General features: G+C 32.1%; 2 protein-coding genes across 6 annotated transcripts; both read right to left on the bottom strand.

Moving 5' to 3' along the window:
• Positions 1–93: 93 nt before the first annotated feature.
• Positions 94–6,736, bottom strand: LOC117237474 (intraflagellar transport protein 80 homolog). Of its 4 annotated transcripts, XM_033501462.1 has the most exons (16): positions 3,539–6,736; positions 3,303–3,481; positions 3,089–3,199; positions 2,833–3,011; positions 2,662–2,751; positions 2,447–2,584; positions 2,253–2,377; positions 1,931–2,179; positions 1,683–1,846; positions 1,413–1,610; positions 1,185–1,335; positions 940–1,111; positions 752–874; positions 538–677; positions 326–464; positions 94–229 (listed from the first exon to the last, which is right to left on the bottom strand). In XM_033501462.1, exons 1-16 carry the CDS (start codon positions 3,631–3,633, stop codon positions 131–133), a joined length of 2,352 nt encoding a protein of 783 aa, XP_033357353.1. In that variant the 5' UTR covers positions 3,634–6,736; the 3' UTR covers positions 94–130. The 4 variants fall into 4 exon arrangements, with proteins under 4 accessions (XP_033357353.1, XP_033357354.1, XP_033357356.1 ...); XM_033501463.1 differs by having other exon boundaries at positions 94–254; positions 3,303–6,736; XM_033501465.1 differs by having other exon boundaries at positions 94–251; positions 3,303–6,736.
• LOC117237472 (multiple epidermal growth factor-like domains protein 8) lies at positions 6,731–19,255 on the bottom strand. 2 transcript variants are annotated; one of them, XM_033501459.1, is made up of 25 exons: positions 18,404–19,255; positions 17,723–18,037; positions 17,494–17,657; positions 17,145–17,422; positions 16,882–17,066; positions 16,440–16,788; positions 16,133–16,344; positions 15,819–16,052; positions 15,378–15,665; positions 15,130–15,267; positions 14,800–15,044; positions 14,101–14,718; positions 11,107–14,004; positions 10,615–11,039; positions 10,201–10,544; positions 9,916–10,121; positions 9,568–9,847; positions 9,282–9,483; positions 9,184–9,210; positions 8,766–9,081; positions 8,498–8,673; positions 8,151–8,404; positions 7,945–7,956; positions 7,661–7,848; positions 6,731–7,585 (listed from the first exon to the last, which is right to left on the bottom strand). In XM_033501459.1, the coding sequence occupies exons 2-25, from the start codon at positions 17,925–17,927 to the stop codon at positions 6,731–6,733; spliced, it is 9,099 nt and encodes a 3,032-aa protein (XP_033357350.1). In that variant the 5' UTR covers positions 17,928–18,037; positions 18,404–19,255. The 2 variants fall into 2 exon arrangements, with proteins under 2 accessions (XP_033357350.1, XP_033357351.1); XM_033501460.1 differs by lacking the exons at positions 16,882–17,066; positions 17,145–17,422; positions 17,494–17,657; positions 17,723–18,037; positions 18,404–19,255 and having other exon boundaries at positions 16,133–16,382; positions 16,440–16,545.
• Between the last annotated feature and the right edge of the window lie 1,036 nt (positions 19,256–20,291).

The following is a 20,291-nucleotide window of genomic DNA, read 5'->3' as shown; positions in this document are numbered from 1 at the left end:
ATCGTGATATTTATCTCATCAATGATTAAAAATTTTGTTTAACTGAAATATTTGGAAACACAGGTGCTTTGTACTTTATTTTTATATATTTTAATAAGTAATTTGTATAAAGAAAGATACTGTTACGCTTTCAAGTATCCATTTCTTGCTTCATTGTTTCGTTTTTTTGTATTTCTGCTTCCGGTAATTCAATTTCGTCTCGCTTAAATGGAACCTTTTCAGTAGCTTCCTGGTGAAAATTTTTTGTCTCACTGCTTGGTAAAAATATAAAAACTATGTGCAAAATATTCGATATTGTGCAATGTGATAAATTTATTCAATTTACTTGCGTCTTTGCAACGTTTGCCATATATTCAAGAAAATTTTGGTTCGTTTCTTTCTTATTGATTACTCGAAGATATTCTTTTCTTGCGTTCAATACCTCATCCAGTTGCTTTTTGTGTCTAATCGCTAATTCTAATGCTCTAAATCAATAATTAATACATTAAAAATAGCAATATTTTTGAAAAATTGTTTTATAAATTTGAAAAATGGTACCTATTCCAATTATATATTTCAATGTTAATTCGTACAGCTTCCTCAGTTAATCCGTTTTGTAAAAGTATGCCTTCTGCAGTTAACAGATCTCCCGACAGAAGCGCCATTTCCGCTAATCTTTTTATTTTATTTGGTAGACTCTAATTTCAAAGATTTAAGATTATCGACTTATTTAGAAAATGAAGACATTTTAATCTCATGTTTTTATTATTACCTTTATATACTGAATATAATTAACTTTATCGTATCGCGAAATTGCTGCATATGCTTCTTCCGCAGCATCTAATTCCTTATTGTCAGTTGCCATAACAGCCATGCAAGTCCACAATACTTCATTCTACTCATAATCTTTGTGTCAAGAAATTTCGATTTATTCGAAAGAAGAGGATAGATATTAATTACCTGAGCAATTCGACAAAGAGACAGTGCTTCTTTCCATCTTTTGTTCAGTATATGTTGATGAAGACTAATAAAAAACGTATAAAAGGAAGAAGCCACTAATGCTCCATCACCACGTCGTATCATTACCATTCCATTATAGACATTAGCTATACTTGGCTGTTTACCAAACTCACTAAAAGCATTAATAAAACATGTATTGTTATTGAGAAATAACGAATCGCATTTTATACAATAGAGTTAAAAACCCGCTTTCTTTATCGATCCTTGTTTTTCGTATAATCTTACGATCGCTATAATGCACACAATTAGGACACAACCATACAGATAATGTTGCATCCAACATCGCTGCTAAAACATTTGCATCAGTCGCCCATGCAATATCTTGTGCCATAGCAGCTAAACAAATAAAACGAACAAGTATAAAGCAAATACTTGCAAATTGTATAAATAAATCTTTTTTTAACACTGCGTACCTATTTTACATACTCTACCAAAACCAGGGATTCGTATAGAAACTAGAAACAGATCTTTGTTTATGTCGATTAATGCTACTTGTCGATCAGTTATTCCGCCAACATGATTCAACGCAACCCTTGTAATACTTTGAAGATGTGTGTAAGTCTGGTTTTCTGTTATAGGTTTATTATAAGCCACTTCTAATACATGAAGAACTAAAAAATTTTGTAATAATCTTTATATATTTTTACTTCCTCTTTTTTATTTAAAAACTTATTTTATCATACGTTTTTCGTTACTTTGCGATCGTATAACTAAAGTATCAGAACATAGCGATACGCAAGGTGGGTAAAGTCGTTCCTGTGTTATTCCTTTCCATTTTGGAGTTCCTAATAAACGACCTTGATAACTGTACAATGATACGCTATTCCATTCAACTAATAAAAAATGCCTTTAAAATAATGCGTTTATAAATTATTTCGTTTTCTTTTAACCTCTTAATATTTTTTTAATGTATAAAATAATTAATATCTACTTTTCTGCAAGAAGTACCGCTGATACACTAGTATTTTTTAAATCGAATATAGCAGGAGTATTCCAATTTGCTACCGAATAAACATGACACTGTGCTGGTGTAATTACAACTAAATAATCAAAACCAAATTCCAGCTGCACCACGCGATCCGATATCTCTAATGTTTCTCGTATTTCATTACCCACATTTCTGACTTCAATTACTTTTCTTTTGACCAATGTGGCTTCGTAATTATTCCATTCCAATCTTCTGTTTTCCGTTCATATGAAATACGCAAGTATGTATATATTTACATAATATTTTATTTTAATGATTTTTGTACCTGTCTATTATATGTCCTGTTGATACAGTTCCATTACTACAAGCCATAGCTACTTGTGTGCTATCACTTGACCAAGCAATACTGTATATACTTCCAGAATTTATTTTTTCTAATGAATGAGACCACTAAAAGTATATGCATATCAGTAAAAAAGAGTACATAAATAAATAATAAAATATGTAATATGAACTAACTCCTGTTTTATCACAAAGTTTAATTGTGTTAAATGATCCAACAGCAAAGTAATCCCCAGAAAAGCTCCAGCTTACTGATGTAATAGGATAATCTCCTATGCTACTAGAAAATAGCTGAGTACCATTAGGATCCCATACCTTAAATGAAAATTTAATTTCTCATTGATTCTTTCATTTGTATAATTAGATTTTTCTTTAAATTTTTCATATTCCACCTTATATCTACAATCTTCACCACCAGAAATTATCAATCCATGAGTATGACTCCAACATAAAACCAAAACCAGACCATCATGAGCCAATAACTGAAATAAGATTTTTTTTCAAATATTATTTCTTTCTTTAACTGTACAAATATCATATACATTTGTTAAATATTATTTAACCTTGCGAGGTTTGGAATTAGAATTAAGCGACTGAAAAGTTAAGTGAGCTCCCTGAGAATATAATACTGTCGTACAATCTGAACTCCAGACAGCAGATAGTATGGGGAACATGCCTTTAACAACAACAGAGCGAAGCATGCCACTACGTGACCATACTTTTATCAAACCATCTTCACCAGCTAGGATTATGATAAATTAGAAATTTACCAAATAATAATTACTCCAATAACTACCTCATCTAAGATGTTTTAATTACCAGTCAAAAGTGCGGAGCCATCACTACTCCATCTGCCTACTGTCGTTGCTCCTTTATGAGCATCTATGCTCTTTTCTATACGTCCATTTTTATTAACTAAATGATATTTTCCTATAACAAAGATATCAAAGCCAAAACTAGTAATATTGAAAAATGAAGTTACAACCAAAATAGTACATTTTAGTATTACATCTTTAAGTATAAAAACAAATACCGTCGGCTGTAGTAATTAACAGAACATCTAACGACTGTTTTTTAGTAATTAGCGCTGCATAATTTGGTCGCGGATGCCATTGCATGTCGGTCGGATAAAAATCATTAGGAAATTCCGTAACAATGCTAGAATGTGCGGTTCCACCTTCCAAATGCCACGCTATTAATAAATGATCCTCTCTGAAAAGGTAATCACTTAGATTATTTATATTTTTTCTCGTAAATACAAAATCATACCCGCATGAATAAATCTCTTCCGTCGAGCTCCATGCTACACAAGTTACCAAACGCTTATGACCATTACGATTTTGTGCAGATATTTTAAATCTCATTTTATACGTATCTGTCACCTTAACCCCTGTCTGAATGTACGTGTAAAAACGTTTGCGGCTTCACGTAAAATTACCATGCACGTAACATCGAACAACATTCTATACATATACAAATTCGATCGTATGCTTAGAGCAACCTTGAAGTCCGGGAATTTGTTGGTGTATAGTTACTATAGTAACAGAATGTACACCTGCGTATTATACTTTTGATGGGATGAGAACTCATCGGATGAAACCCAATTTTACACACGTTTATTAAAGCTTTCTCAATACAACTCATTAATCTTCATTAGCACAACCTCAGATTCCTCCCCACAGTACAAATAAATCCACGAAGCTGGCGAATCCTTGTAGGGATGTCGGCACCCGGACTTCACAACCTTTTCATTATTACTTTTATAAACGATGGTGTCTCATAATGTTACAAACATTTTTTTTTGTTTACGCGATGATACAATGCCGGCATTGGAAGATATCGCTTACATTGAATGCAATGTAATAATTATACATATATAAAATAGAACATTTTGGAGATAACGCTCAGATCTGTACAACCGAGAAATTATACATTTACTGTGTATATATAGTATATATATAGTATATATATATAATATATCTCTATTCACGTAAATCTATATAAATGTACATACATGTTAGTTTGTATTATTCTTATACATATGCTTACAGGCTGTCGCGCAAATCTCGCGATGAATATTAGGATAGTTGGTCGCATGAAGATAAACGAATAAAATTGTACACCATGATGAAAATGAAACATGAAAATGATATGCTAGTAAGATAAGAGAAAGAAATACAGAGAAATATAGCAACAAAAAAGACGTGATACGTGATGACGAGACTTATGAAACGAGAAAAAAAATAAAAATAAATTCGGAGATTCAATAGACAGGATGTGCTGCATTGTCATATGCACACTTATCAATTACTCAGTGTATCATCGCTCCTATAATCAAGGAACAACCGTGCATTCTTACAACGTATTGATGACATAATTAGAATGCTCCCAAAAGTAGTTTGAAAATTTCACACTGTACTTTTAGAAAATATTACTAATCCTATATTACTTATTAAAAATAAATACGATAGTTTTACTCAAATATTACTACACATATTAATTATATCGCTGATAAAAAATAAATTGCGTTAAAAAAATTGAGTTGAATAATATATAAATCTTTTAGTTTTAAAAGCTTTTTCTACAAATACAGTGGGAATTATTCAAATCATGTAACAACTATCCTGAGAAACAATCTGTACAGAATATATTAAACTCGTTTGATACTGCATAACAGTTTAGCATAAAACGCCTCGTGATATTTACACCTACTTATGTCACTACATCGCTCACTTTCTCAATTAATTTGCTTATTATAATTATCCTAAGAGTATGCATTATTAATATCATTACATCAACATCCTATGTTTTACTTTTATATTTTGATTAATATGTAACCTTGGTTTATCATTTTTGATAAAGGACGCGTTTTGCTTTCAGTTTCGCCAAATTCAAATCACTATTGACGATATCGTACTATTAATATTTTTACAAATGATATTATATGGTATCGATAATTAATATTTGCAATGTGCATCTCTCATATTTACAACATTCTCTAATTAAAATCTTTTACATATCTATTGTTTCTTGTCATAAATAATATGTCATTATGCTATGACACTCATATTATTCCTCATCAGTTTTTTTTGGCATAGGAACCTTTTCGATGCACGCATTATCGAGCTTCTTTCTAATCAACTTCTTCTAATACTGATCGTTTTTTTAATTATGCGGATACAATTCATTTTCGATCGCAGCCCTAACATACTTTTTAATATAGCATACAAACACATGAACATGTGCATTTATAGTGAAATAGATATAGCAAGATCATAAAATTAATTAAAATTAGTCACATGAAAGTATACTGATTTTAAACGTAAAAACAGTAATTTAAAAAGATCCATGGAAAAATAAGGTTTATGAATGATTTTTACAAATTCAAAATTTTTCCATTTAGTCTATGCTAAATTAATTGATATGTTTACTTAACATTTAATTTATTACCTTGCTATATCTCTTTTACTAAAATACGCGTCATATTTGAAGATCACCCTGTTTATTAACTGTCAGAAAATAGCAGTGCCAGTTGACATATTACTATCGTATTTTTGTTGCACTGCATATAATCTCAAAAGCGTTTATGGTGAAATATTATATCATTTCAAGCTTTACAATTTGTTCGATACCTAATATTTTAATAATTCATTCATAATAATAACAACATCAGTTGTCTTAGTCACTCACTTAGATTTGCACATTATCATTGAGAATCTCATATTTATTAAATTTTTCGGCAATTTTATTCTAGATATTAGAATACAAACAAGATTTTAATAGGTAGAATAATACCTATAGCTGCCTTTTTTATATTTCCCTTCATATGTATATTTCGATTAGATGGTAATGCAAAATTTCATAAAACACCGATAAAATCATCCACTTTCCTCAGAAGGTAGCTGCGAATGTTTCAAGACACAAAATCATGTCCCGTTACATAAAATGCTTCTACAAAATTGTATAAATTACGAATTAATACATAATTACAGATCTTTATATACAAACATACAGTCTCGTCATGGAATGGTATGACAATATATATGTAAGTGTGTATGTGTATATATATTATCATTTAGTTTAAATACCCCTATAACTTCTTTAGAACTATAATACAACCATTAGACTAAAATTTCATATTACTGGCGGACATTGAACAATGTCAACGATGACGAAAGACAAACATCGTTATTAAAGTTCAACAAGTGAAATCGTCGATTCGATTTACACAAGTTCAAAAAATATAAATGCTTTTCGTAGAAAGATTTTTAATTTATATGATCGTGTACCAAATACCACAAATAGGTTAATGATTAAAAAGATGAGATCAAACGATCGATAAAGATAAAGAATAAACATGATCGCTACATATTTCTTTTGCTATAATAGGTTTCGAGAGCATAAGCAGACTTAAAAATGAAAATAACGAACAGATGAAAATAAATGTTTACAGAAAGAAGCTCAGTTCAACGCGTGACTGTTTCTACGTCTTAGGAACACTCTACTGTTAACTGGATAAACTCTAGTTAACAGTATTAATGAGCTGCCAAGAGCTAATTCAACAGGAGCTTGTCGACCACCAGGCAATCTAATGAAAACAGTAGCTACAGCAGCTACTCCATCGTCAGTAGGCTCAACTGCTACCGGTCTAACGTCACTGTGAAAGCTAACTAATTTATTACGTCTGCTTTTCCGTTGAGGCGAGCTTGCATTACAATCGTTACCATCTCGGTCATAAATGATGGTAGCTGATGCGAATGGTCTTTTAGCCATATGCAACATCTCGACAACATGCCTTCTCCGCGCTCTTCGAACATCCGCCGCCTGTTTCGCTTTCCACGCGACTACGCAACCAGCTAAAAATAAGAAAAAACAAGAGAAAAACACAGAAAAAAAGACGAACAAATCGATGTGAAGTTGATCCTGTCGAAAGAAGATCATCCCGTAAGCAGCTCGACCACTGATTTCCGGATGTACAGGATCAATTGCCCTTAATGCAATATGAAATTTCGTTTCGTGAAGTTCATGTTTGTCCTGTGGCAATGTTAAGACCAACCGATTCGTAAGGTTTCTAACAACCAAGAACGTGTTTCTATTCTCGATTGTTAAAAACGTAGCCAAACCGTTTGCATAGCGTTCCATCACAATATACTGAGGACCGATATTCCAAGTTGGTTCGGTAGTAGTACCGTTCATAGCAAATGAAAACGTATTATGAGGATGGAATTCGACAATTTTCATTTGGCTACGAGTTTGTTTATCTAACCATGTATTATGCGGATCCTTACGCCATATAAATCTGCTATCCAATTCGACCTATAGGTAATTTCTGATTAGAAGATATCTAATATTTAATGCCTTATAAATAAAAGAAATATTTTAAACCCATACATCTTGATATCCAGTTGATGAATTTAATGTAACAACGAAAGAATCATCCCGAGGACTAAGAAATAGGTCTAAAGCCCCTTGAGTTACATCCACCATGACTCTAATATCGACATTCATAAAACGTGGTTGTACCATATAAAATACCGTTTGACCGGGATTCAATGGTTTGGGTTTCATTTTACATTCATCTGTAATTAGTGAAAGGAAGATTACTGATTAGTGATTAGTGATTAGTGAAGATTAATAAAAGGAAGTATATAATTCATCAATGGAGATATACGAACCATAAGATCCTCCTGATATAATAAGATGTTGCAATTTAAAAAAAAAATATTTAATTAAAGTATATAATATAATAATATAACAAATGCACATAGCAGACAGATTTAGAAAATGTGATAGAATTTTTATATTGGAATATTTTTAAAATAAAATAATAATAAAATAATATGATGATGAAACTATGGCATAAACCTATTAAATAACCTACCTATTAATTTAGAATCAAAACACATCTTGTTGTCAACTGTTACAGTTTTATAACACTGATGACCCATAGTTGGTGTACCAGCATAATTTTCTTTACATTTACTGCATTGCACCATCCAGCATGGTGAGCTACCAGTGTTTGTACCCTTCATAGGTCCACTGGTACAAGTTGGATCACTTTCTGTATTATTACCACAATTACACTTTTCTCCAGTTACAGGATCACAAGTGAATCCGTGTCCATGACATTCACAACTAGAAAAATATATTTTTTACATAATACATAGAATTGTAAGTACATCTAGTGTAATAGAATACGAGTAACAAAATTCATATAATAATACTAACGGTCGACATACGTCCCGAAGATCTTCTGTTCCTCTGAAATAACCAGTCATACATTCCCCACATTTGTCACCTTTCGTATTATTTCCACAATTTACGCATTTTGCTTTAGCTACAGGGCCTTCAACTAATTGCTTTTTTAATAATTCTATAGACATCTTATCAATTGAATTTGGATCCTATAGAAAAATGATATTTTCGTTTCTAAAAACGTCGATATTTATTCTTATTTTTATATATAGTTGTAGTTTCAGTATGAAGAATAAATTACCGGTACAGTCATGCTTTCATTAATACATATTCGAGTATGCCCATTGCAATACTCAAGACATGGAACACATTGTCCATTGTCTGCTGGATTTCCAACAAACAAAGGCAAACATTTGTCACATTGTGGTCCCATAGTGTTATTATGGCACTCTAAGCAAACATCTAATCTATCTGGGCCGGCGCAATTGCTGTGACCATTACACTGGCACTGAATTGAACAATTGGCACCTACATAACCAAAGTCACAACGACAAACATTTGGTTCTATACACGTTCCTCTAACGCAACCTTGCGTACACATTGGAACACAAATTTTTCTAAAAAGAAAAAAAAAGAATATATTATGTATATTTATAATAAAAATGTTATAAATATAAGATATATAAACAAATAATTCAAAATTCATACTTAAACCTTACCTCCCAAATTCATTAAATGATGATGGGCTGAAATAAATATAAAATAATTAATAAATTATCTATGCAATAAAATTAATGAAAAAAGAAACAAAAATTACGTTTCAGTTTTATATCCGTCGCCACACATGCATTCGAACCCTTCCTCTAAATCGAAACATTTTTCACTTTTTGGAGAGCACGTATGGTGTCCGTTCGTACATTCATTTTCTGGCGGACATCTTACATAGTGCCAAGAAAATACTGGTTTTGATATTACATTCGGAATTAGCATTGTAACATTATCTAGGATTCCCAAAGACTCTAAATAATATAGGAGTGGTATGAATGCTGTAATTTTTCAAACGAATTACTAAACATTAAATACTACATATTATATTTGCTTACGTGGTTCAGTTTGAGGAAATTGTTGATCGTATAACATTCCACATGTTCCACCAGCTGGATGGTCTGCTGGTGCTTCAAGAGAGCCTTCTGTACATATTCCTTGTCCAGTTATATTAGCTGAATCCAGAGAACACCACCCACAATGCGAGTGTTTCAAACATGTACTGCATTGTTTAAAAACTGAACATGGTTCAGGACAATGATCCATATCGGAACTACGTAATACTAGTCCACATACACCACCAGCACAATATAGAGGTTGATATGACGGAGAAATACACTACGATTTGTTAATTGATTGTAAGATTTCAGATAATTAGTTCCAGTTTCTCAAAATAATATATTTACTTCATTAAGCTGCGTCGACCATCTACATTCCCGCCAACCACCTTCGGCCCCCGTGCCTTTTAGACAACTTCTACAGTCTTTATGATCAGCGCATCGTTTTTCACATTGCGTACTTCCCATTTTAATACTTGATCGTTCAAAAATGTCATCTGGTACACAATTCCAATCGTATACGGGTTCTCCCGTTACTGCAAGTCCTAATTCCGCTATAAATGTTTTGAAAAATTATTAAGAATAAAAACTATTAAGCGCTTTGCATTTTTTGACATTTTTTTTAAGACTCACATGTTTTTAAGACCTGTCTTGTCCACACGCAACCTTCAAGGCTATTACATTTCTCACAGTCACTTGCTGGACATTGTCGCTCTCCACATTGATTTACATCTGTTACCGATATTTGTCTAATATTGCATTTATTTAATTCATCGCAATCTTTTTCGGACGGTATGCACTTTCCATTTGGACAGTTTGTACACCATTTGCATACTGGCTCGTCATTTTGATAATATGGCCATTCTGCTAAACATTCTGTGCAAGTTTTAAAATTTTGACATTTTCTACTGACCATCCATTCTGAATTACAAAAAATTCCATTTGATCGTTGAGCTTGTGTAACGTTAATATCACATCTAAAACGGATATTTTTGTCATATAGTTGAAATCACTTATAAACATGTTCACCGAAATATAAAAATTTACCTGTCATCTTTATTAATTGATACTTCATTAGAGAAACAAAATGAAGCATTTTTTCCACTAATTGTGATAACAGAACAAAAGGAACATCCAAAATATTTTCTGCAAGTGATTTTGTCTGTCCAAAGATTACACAGATCTTCTGGTATGCTTATAAGTGTGACATGACTTTTAATTCCACCATCAAAACCACCAACTACATATACAGCATTAGATTCTGGATCAGCATGAGTCATTGCATGGGCATATGCTGGTGGTGGTGGACTTCCAATAACTTCCATGTCTTTTGTTATTAAACGAATCCATAAATTACATGAATATTTATAAGCAATTAATGAATCAGAAGTATTATGTGGATTTTGACGACCACCAAATATTACCATATATTCATCAGTAGTGACAGCAGAATGAAGAAATCTAGCTTGTGGCTGTAATAAAATGTTATTTTTATTAAAAAGAAAAAACTAAATAATAATTGATGAAATATTTACTTACCAAACTACTTCCATCAGTAAGATCATCATCAAATGGTGGAAGTACAGACCACGTGCGAGTTTTATAATTCAATGCATATAATTTATTAGAAATAAATGTTCGATTTATCGCATAAGTGTATCCACCAAAAATGTAAAAACTATCTGACTTGCTATGGTATACAGTTGAATGACCATATACTCCTAATGGTCCATTTCCAATTGTATTTATTGTATCCCAAGCTTCGGTTTCTAAATTAAATTCCCATACTGTATCGAGGTAACCATACTTAGGACTAAATCCTCCAATTAATATTAGACTTTCTGATTCTCCATTTCTACGCAAAGTTAACGTATGTCCCGCCAAAAGTGGTGGTTCTCTCTTAAATTCATCCTGTATAATTTGCATCCACCTCTGATTTTGCAAACTAAATTTCCAAAAGTCGCTTAAAGTGTTATTCGATAATCCTTGAATATCTTCTTGTTTCATTGACAAACCACCATAGACATATATTTGTTGCCTACTATGGACTATTTCAGTTGCATGGAAATATCTACCTTGAGGCATTGTTGCCTCTGAAGTAGATTCTACTGTAATAGGCATCCATGTATTATTTTTAGTATCAAAAAGTCTAATATCATTTAAAGGACCATGACTAAGAGAGTATCCCCCAAACATCCATAAACTACCCCTTCTGTCAGCAACCAACGTATGACCAAATCGCGGTAAAGTTTTTCTCAGGTGGTCTAAATGATCGGCTAAGTATTCGGAGTTAAATAGCTCAGTAAAAATTAACTGATGTTCTTTAATCTTAACTGAGCAATCACGTCCTCCATAACCAGGTGTACAAACGCAACGCCCGTAACCTTTATCGCAAATTCCTTGTTTCTTAGATGAAGTGCAATTATTAGGGCATATTTCGATATCACAGCTGATTCCTACAAAACCAGCTTTACATAAACAATTACCATTACGGCATTCTCGATTTCCAGGGCAGTCATTACATGTCATTATCAAATAACTTGCATTGAAACCTTCTACTTCGTCCAATTGTTTATAATGAACAGTAAGAAATCCAGACTTAGCTTCTACAGTAACAGGATAATCTGTACTTTCTGTACAGTAAACACCTAAAAGTTGACTCTGATGACTAGTCGATGATGAAACAAATTGAGGAAGTCCATCATATACATAAACACTATTTTCTTGGCAACTAACATTAATATCATCATGTATAGTAAATTGTATGACACTTTGAGTTCCTGAGAGCATGTTGTCTGATGAAAGATCTGTTTTTGGACTTACTATCCAAAGACACTCTCTTGTTGGAGAATCTCCAAGGTGACTTTCCCATAATGATAACTGTGAGTGTCTGCTGCCAAGACCTTGTTTGCCGTTTCCTTCTCCTCCAAGCATACCTCGAGACATACAACCATAGTAACACATTCCGCCATCTCTTGGATCACCGTAATAGCCTTTTTTACAACGTTGACACATATCTCCTTGTGTATTATCACGGCAGAAGCATACACCAGTTTGCCGATCACAGATGCCTAAATCTTTGTCTCCATGTTCATTGCAATTACACTTTCTGCATCCAAGAGGTGTCGTAGCATTGCCATAACTGCCTGCTTTACATTTTTCACAATATGTACCATTAGTCCAATCTTGACACTTATCACAAATGCCTGGTCCTTGTAAGCAAGTGGAATGATTATAGCAACCACAATTTGTTCTACAATCTGGCCCTGTCCAGCCAAGGTTACATTCACATTTATAGTCAGGTGCTTCACTACAGTAACCATTTACACATTTCTCATAACAAGTCTTAGTACAGTTTTCTTTGCCATCTCCATTGAAACCTCTTTTACACTGACAGCTAAAACTACCATGAGTATTTGTGCATACTGCATTGGGATGACAATCATGCAAACCCAAATCACATTCGTCGACGTCTGGACATTGAGCGTATGCCCAACCTGATTCATCTGTTTCCAAAGTAGTATTTTGATATTCATTGATGACTAAACTACAATTGACGTGCGGCTGATTAAAATCTCCTTGTACACATGCTCCTATAATAGGGTTTTCTAAACTGTAACACCACCCACAACTTAATGAGTGTAAACAGTTCGAACAGTTTGTGTGCCGACTACAGCTTTTGCATTGATCATTGCCTGTTAAAGATGATCCAGACCTTGATGTTACTCCCATTAAACCAGCTTGATCCATCCATTCTCGACACAAACCAAATTGATATTCAGATGTATATACCGAAAAAGAAAAACATTCCTGCGTGGCCTCACACCAGACGCATCTTCCACGCTCATCTAAACATTGTGTACAATTTGAACGTTGTCTACAAGGAATTGGACATTGATCAAAACTAATAACTGCATTAGGCAGTCTACCTATTCTTGCACAACGAGCTTCCTCTGTCCACCATTCACATAAATTACTACCAACACAAGATTCACATGAAATATAATTAGAACAATTAGCACAAGCTGAAGGAGTGATAGTTAAATAATGCCACTCGCGAATAGGATTCCCATCTTCGTCCCACTCTACATCAGCTACACAACTTTCCGTTTCGTTAATTGAACGTGAGAGACATTTATTGATGATATCACACCAGCCGCACGAAGAATCAGTTAAACAGTGAAGGCAATTTTTATATTGATGACAAGAACCGTTTTGAAATGGCTCGAGATATTCAAATGTAAATACTTTTGGATTCTCTGTTTTTTTGTTGTGAGTAATTTCCATTTTACTAGCATATGCGTAACTTGTAGTAACCATTCTTTTCGATTCGAAATCTAATAAATATCTTCCTGGCAACAACATCATTTGATGTCCATCTGGCCATTTTGTTGGAATACATTGCGATGTCTCAGCAGTTAAATTTGCAACTAATTCCTAAACAAATTTAATGAAAGAATTTATACTCTACATTAACATACTATAAAGCAATTTAAATTGTTAAATTAAATAAAAAATAGATGTGCAATTTACCAATTCCTGAGGATCATCGCTTCTTGATGCATGTAAAGTTGCACTATTATAACTGACACAAATTTTCAAATGCTCCATTGTGCTATCCCAAAAAGATTGAGGTGGTCTGAGAAAGCCAATTAATCTAGCAATCATTTCTCCTCCAAGTGCTGATTCTGTTTTTGCTCCTTGCATAGATGGAACATTAAAATCTACCGTAGTGGCATTAACTATTGTTACAGAGTCAGGCTGACTAAAGTTTACTGGGGGTTTATATTTTAAAAATGTCAATCCAGGCCTTTTATCCATTTCTCGACATTCTTCAACTTTCATAATTTCTGTGCCTTTCGGACCCCACCATCCAGGTATTTGTGACGGTGTATCGTCTCGAAGACCACAAACACCATAATTATCATCTTTATGATGACAACGTGCGTTCTGAACACACCACGTACAAGTTCCGCGATTTAGCTTATTCGACACAGATTTTTTTCCACGTGCAGTTGTACCCCATCCTCCACCAGGTTGGCCATGTATTAAACAAGAATGACAATCTCCAAGTGCAGGACAAACGCCTAGACAACGCGTCGTTTGAAGATTTGTTGTACAGTTACTACCAATAGTTCTGCCATAACATATCTAAAATAAATCAAACATTTTTGATATTAAATATTCATTACATAAAAAATAGTAGTTACGTTTTCTACATTAGGAAGATACCTCGTCTGCTGAGCACCAACCACATTCTGGATTAGCTGTGCATTCCATCAAACTTTTATGCCTTGAACAAATTTGCTCAGGTTCTATATTATCTTCATCTCCTGGTGCAAGCATTGGCGGTAATGTATATGCAAGCAAATCTGCATTTACGTTTCCATGATAACCACCGACTAATAGCAATGTATTTCCATTCCGCACATCTGCTGCATGTGCAAATACTCCCTGTTGTTTTGGATAACGAGAATCTAGAGTATTATAATAAAAGTTCTAAAATGAAAACAATTAAGATTTTGCTTGATTTTTATTTTAACTATTGAAGTTTTCATTTACCTTTGTCATTTAAACCTAGTACATCATGGCTTACCCAAGCATGACAGCCTAAGTGATAAAGATACATCTGATTATCATAACAAATTTCTTCTTTATTGTGTCTATGAGAATATCCGCCAAATACAACTAGATAATTCCCTGAAAAAATGTTTAATAGAATTTAATATGTATTTAATATGTATTTAATAGAATTTAATATGTGCTTTGTGATTTATTTACTAACAATTACAATAAAGACATATAATTACCTATAATATTACAAGTATGAAATGCCCGTTCTCTTGGAACATAAGTATCTCTCAAGTGTGCTCTCGGATAATGAATTTCAGACCAAACTTTTCTGTCAAGTTGAAATACAAACATTCTATCTGATAATTTACTGAATCGTGCTACACTGGCTACTACTCCTCCATAAACTAATAAAGAATTAGTAGCATGATGATACACAGTGGAATGTGCAACTACACGTACATCTAATTCTTTACCACCTCGGGGGTGTACTTCTTTCCATCTTTCCGTGGTTGCTGTGGGATCAGCTAGAATTGAAACAAATTTAATACAAAATATTTTTCTTTCCTTTTTTGTATAATAAAATAATAATAATGATAATATAATAATAATAATAATAATAATAATAACAATAAAGTAATAATTATAAATAATAAATATGCTTTGTTCAATAAACTTACATAAATTCAATTCAATCTTATACAAACTCGACGAAAATTCACCATCAACTGTACTACCACCAAAAAGATAAATATAATTATTTGCTAAAGTAAGAGTATGCCTTGTTAATTGCGGTGGATAAAATGGAGAATCTTTTGCTCGTAATGTCCAGGTGCGTGTGTTAACATTGTAATGCCACAGTTCATTAGATAAAGAACCATCTTGTACTTTCCCCCCATATATAACAAAACCACCTACCAATTATATAATTTGTAAATCATGCTATAATTGTGTTAATTCTTCTTTTCATATTTTGAATAAGTGTACGACTGACCGTCATATCTACAAGCTGCGTGACCATATCGCGGGCTTGGTGTGGGTAATTTATCAATTGGTGATTTAGTAGACTCATTTTTTGCCTTAGATTCTTGGGCATAAATGTTGTCTCTAATAGAATCTTCTGCACTTTGTTCTTCCCAATTTAATACACCACTTTTTATATGAAATTTTTGATAGGGATTTAGGTTCTCAAGATTTCTACGATGTCTAATGTAACAGTAAGTAAATAGAAAAAATACCATTAACTGCGAATTAACATTATATTAATATTCAGTAATTATATTGTGTATCTTATTTTTTACCTTGTAGTCTGCGCATATCGAGGTCTAGGACGTCTAGAATGTTTTCTCCTAAGGTCATCATTTCTTTCTATCCTAACTGTACTTTTACTTGTTTCACTATTTCTGCCTTCATGAATTTTTTCTTCGCGATTTTTATGGTCTGCACTTCTAAATTTTGACCAGTCATGTCCATTTTCTGCATTTCCAAGATTACGTGAACTAAAAGTATTATTGTCTTTAATGCTAGAAAGTACTTTCCACATAAGGGACGATTTACGAAGACCATATAATTCTTTTTCATCTGCATCTGTCCGTTTTAATTCAGTAGCAAGAAGCATAGGATCCAAATATTCTGCAGATGAGATGCCTTCTGTTTTAAACATACATGGTAAATAATTTTATAATACAGCATATATCCAAATACTTGTAATTATAGTAAGTATATTTAGTACTTTTTGTTTACCTAGTTCATTACCATACTCGTCTTCCCACTGACTTGCGCTAAATCGATACACTTCCAAATTACTGAGTATATAATTCAAATCATAGCCACCAAACACATAAAGAGAATCAGTTTCTTTTATATAAATTGCAGTATGTGCTGCTCGTGGTCTTAATCCACCTTCTGAATGAGAAAGCCAGTGCCATCTATTTATCATATTTAGTAATTAGTAAATGCTAACTAATAGTGTTATATTTAATATGATAATATATTTAGTAACAAACTTGTTGCCCTCAGGATGAGTTCTGTGTAATGAACAAGATTGTCCTGAGTATCCATTTTGACAGTCACATCGTTTTAAACCACACTCTCCATTATAACTACAATTATTTGGACAAAGAGCTCTGGAGCAATCTCTGCCACCCCAATCATTTTCACAAAAGCAAGTATTATCAATACATTTCCCATGATTTGTACAATTATTTGAACAATTTGTAACTGAAAATTCTGCATGGAAGCCATCCAAAACATAATTTGTATCACTGTATAAGAGTATTAACATCTATAAAAAAGAAAATAAAGTTACTATATTTTTAATAATTATAAAATATGAAAGACTTTAAATTTACATACATAACCAGATGATGATGTCACTTGTTGTGGTTCTGTTTTTCCACTGAAACTACCTAGGAGTGGAGATCGAAAAGAATCTCCATCATAAACAAAAACATAATCATAACTACATTCTGTTCCCATGGTACGAAAACTTAAAGTGATAAACTGACGGCTGTTATTTGCTGCAAACAATTATAAGAAAAACAATAAAGAAATATTCTTATAAATATCATATTAAATTTTTTACCTTTTATAAGCCATTCACAATGCGAATCTTGAGTATAATTTGAGCCCAAAGGTCCATCACTAATGATCCCCCAAGAATCAGTAAAAACTTTCCTAGTTTTATCACATGGAATTTGTTTTGGAGATGTCTGTGGAGCTAATTCGAAGCCCCGCAACAGGCAACTCCATATTGTAATCCATAGCGTGGTGGACAAGACCCACCCCATTACAGTATATTCGCCTCACTGCTGCTTGATAAAGTAAAACTCATCATCCACGTTCATTGGTCTGTTTTTTAAGTAAGTCGGTTGTAAAAAGCTCATATAAAGAGTCATATCTGAAAGAATATGCTTTTCATTATTTCAATTATTAATAGCATATAACATAGTTTTTATTTATGAAATATAATGTTCTTTTTCTATATAATAAGAAAATAATAATTATTATTATTATCAGATAGATAATTTTGCATGATTAATTATTAGAATAAAAACAATTATTTGCTCATGTAAATCTATATACATGTTTTATCTTGAAACCATCACTATATCATATAATAAATATAGAAAAGCAATAATATATACATGTATTTTAGTTTACTAATAAATTAAATATAAAATTAAGAATTGAATGAAAAGAATTAAATTAAATTATTATCAATGGTACGCAATAAAACTTTTTTATTATAGTTGTTTATACAAACATTTATTAGCCAGTATTGTTAGTTCTGTATTATAAAAACAGTCTTAAATCACATCACAGTGTTCAAGTATACCGTATCACAGTCACGTTGTACAATAATCATGCAAGCGTCAAACATATCGTGACTAGAACTTTACACGCTTATTAAATAAAAAAAAGTTAAAACAAATATTGATTCATAAATACTCTAGTCTAAAATTTGTAACAAGTAACAAGACAACAAAACACTATAATTTTTATCAATTGAAACAAAATCAAGAATTCTTTAACTAAATAGATACGATAGAACTTCAGCTGCGATTGAATCAAAACATTATGTACATACACACACATACACGTCAGAAAAATCTGCACCGTGCTATACTTTGAATAGTTGCATTCTCTGAACGCCAGTTATTTTCAAAATATGTATCCCGATTATCGTGACTCAGATATTGTTATGACAAACCGATAAGCAGTAAAATAAATGTGCAAATACAAACAGACAAGAATTATCGTGTAAACTCTGTTCAGCCTCGCCTGTTGACACCTTGGCTGTCTCTGCATACGAGGTCAGGGTGGGGGCTCTTCAACCGCCATTAAATTCCCTTCGTTTCGAATGCGGTCTCAATATTCGAAAGTTTCCAGGGACACTTCGATTGAAAAAACGCCATACAAAATCGCTTTCCGTCATAGGATCAATTTGGTTCAATTCATACCCACGTGACGTTGACCATGTCGCTTATATATTTTCGCAATAAAATTAAATCATTTTTTTATAGAATTTTTACACGTTCGCTCCTTATAATATCAAGATGTAACGTAGAGATGGATGATTTTTTTGTTGAATACTTAATTGTATTAAAAATAGACGCGTGGTAACTTTTTTTGCAAATATGAAACGTTGAAAGATAATAAACTGGATCCAAAACTGAATACACAAGTAAATTGTTTTTATTAATAAATGTCTAACTCTTTTTTTAAATATTTGTGATCTATAATCTAAATATATTATATTAATTATATTTAATCTAAAATTATCATACTTTTTACTTTATGAAAGAGGTATTTATGGTCGAGTTATGTTTCAAAACTATGAAAAAGTAAAAAAAGATAATACTCATATATATACATATATACACACATACATACATACATATATGCGCACATAATGACATTATTGATTTTTTATAATTCCATGTATAATTTTCGCAAAATTTAGCAAAACATTAGGTAGGAATTCTTTTGTGAGGACAGAGAGAGAAGAGACGTTTTAGTGGAATTTGTGTAGTAATAAATTTAAAGATTAGTTGTAAACTTTAATTTTCGAAAACTAGCGTTTTTCATGAATATCTATTGTAAATACTCACAATTTATTCTTTTAAATTTTATTCCGGAAATAAGTAAATATTGTTACAATAGTAATTGCATTCACATTTAAATAATTTATATCACAAAAATAGTCTAGTTTAGAAGTTAATATTAATGTTACCACATTATGGTCGTATTGCTCACATGTATAATTTTAAATATATTATATAATTAATATATTATTTATAAACACGAGGCATTAGAATCGTACATCCCGTTGTTTCTTACAAGTTGAATAAGTTAATTACAAATGTAAAAAACTGTTTAAGAATAAACTGTAAAGAATAAACAAAGAATAAAGAATAAACAAAGTACTTTGAAGATTTAGTTATTATGTAATTTATCTACATTAATAAATAAACTGTATGAAGTTTTAATTTTTATTTATCACATCAAAATGTATTTGAAGTCAAGTTAATTATCTCGACCTTCGATATAATTTTCAGCTAAATAAAAAGTAAACGACCTATAACGTGTTAACTGCGTATCATATTCGACATTTATTTTCAAATCAGGTACTTTGAGTAATCGAGTTAGGA

Source organism: Bombus vosnesenskii, unplaced genomic scaffold, assembly GCF_011952255.1.
Source record: "Bombus vosnesenskii isolate JDL3184/JDL3185 unplaced genomic scaffold, Bvos_JDL3184-5_v1.1 scf7180000013379, whole genome shotgun sequence".
Classification (NCBI taxonomy): Eukaryota; Metazoa; Arthropoda; class Insecta; order Hymenoptera; family Apidae; genus Bombus; species Bombus vosnesenskii.
Note: the sequence above shows the minus strand (reverse complement) of the source record. Positions and strands in the feature narration are given on the sequence as shown.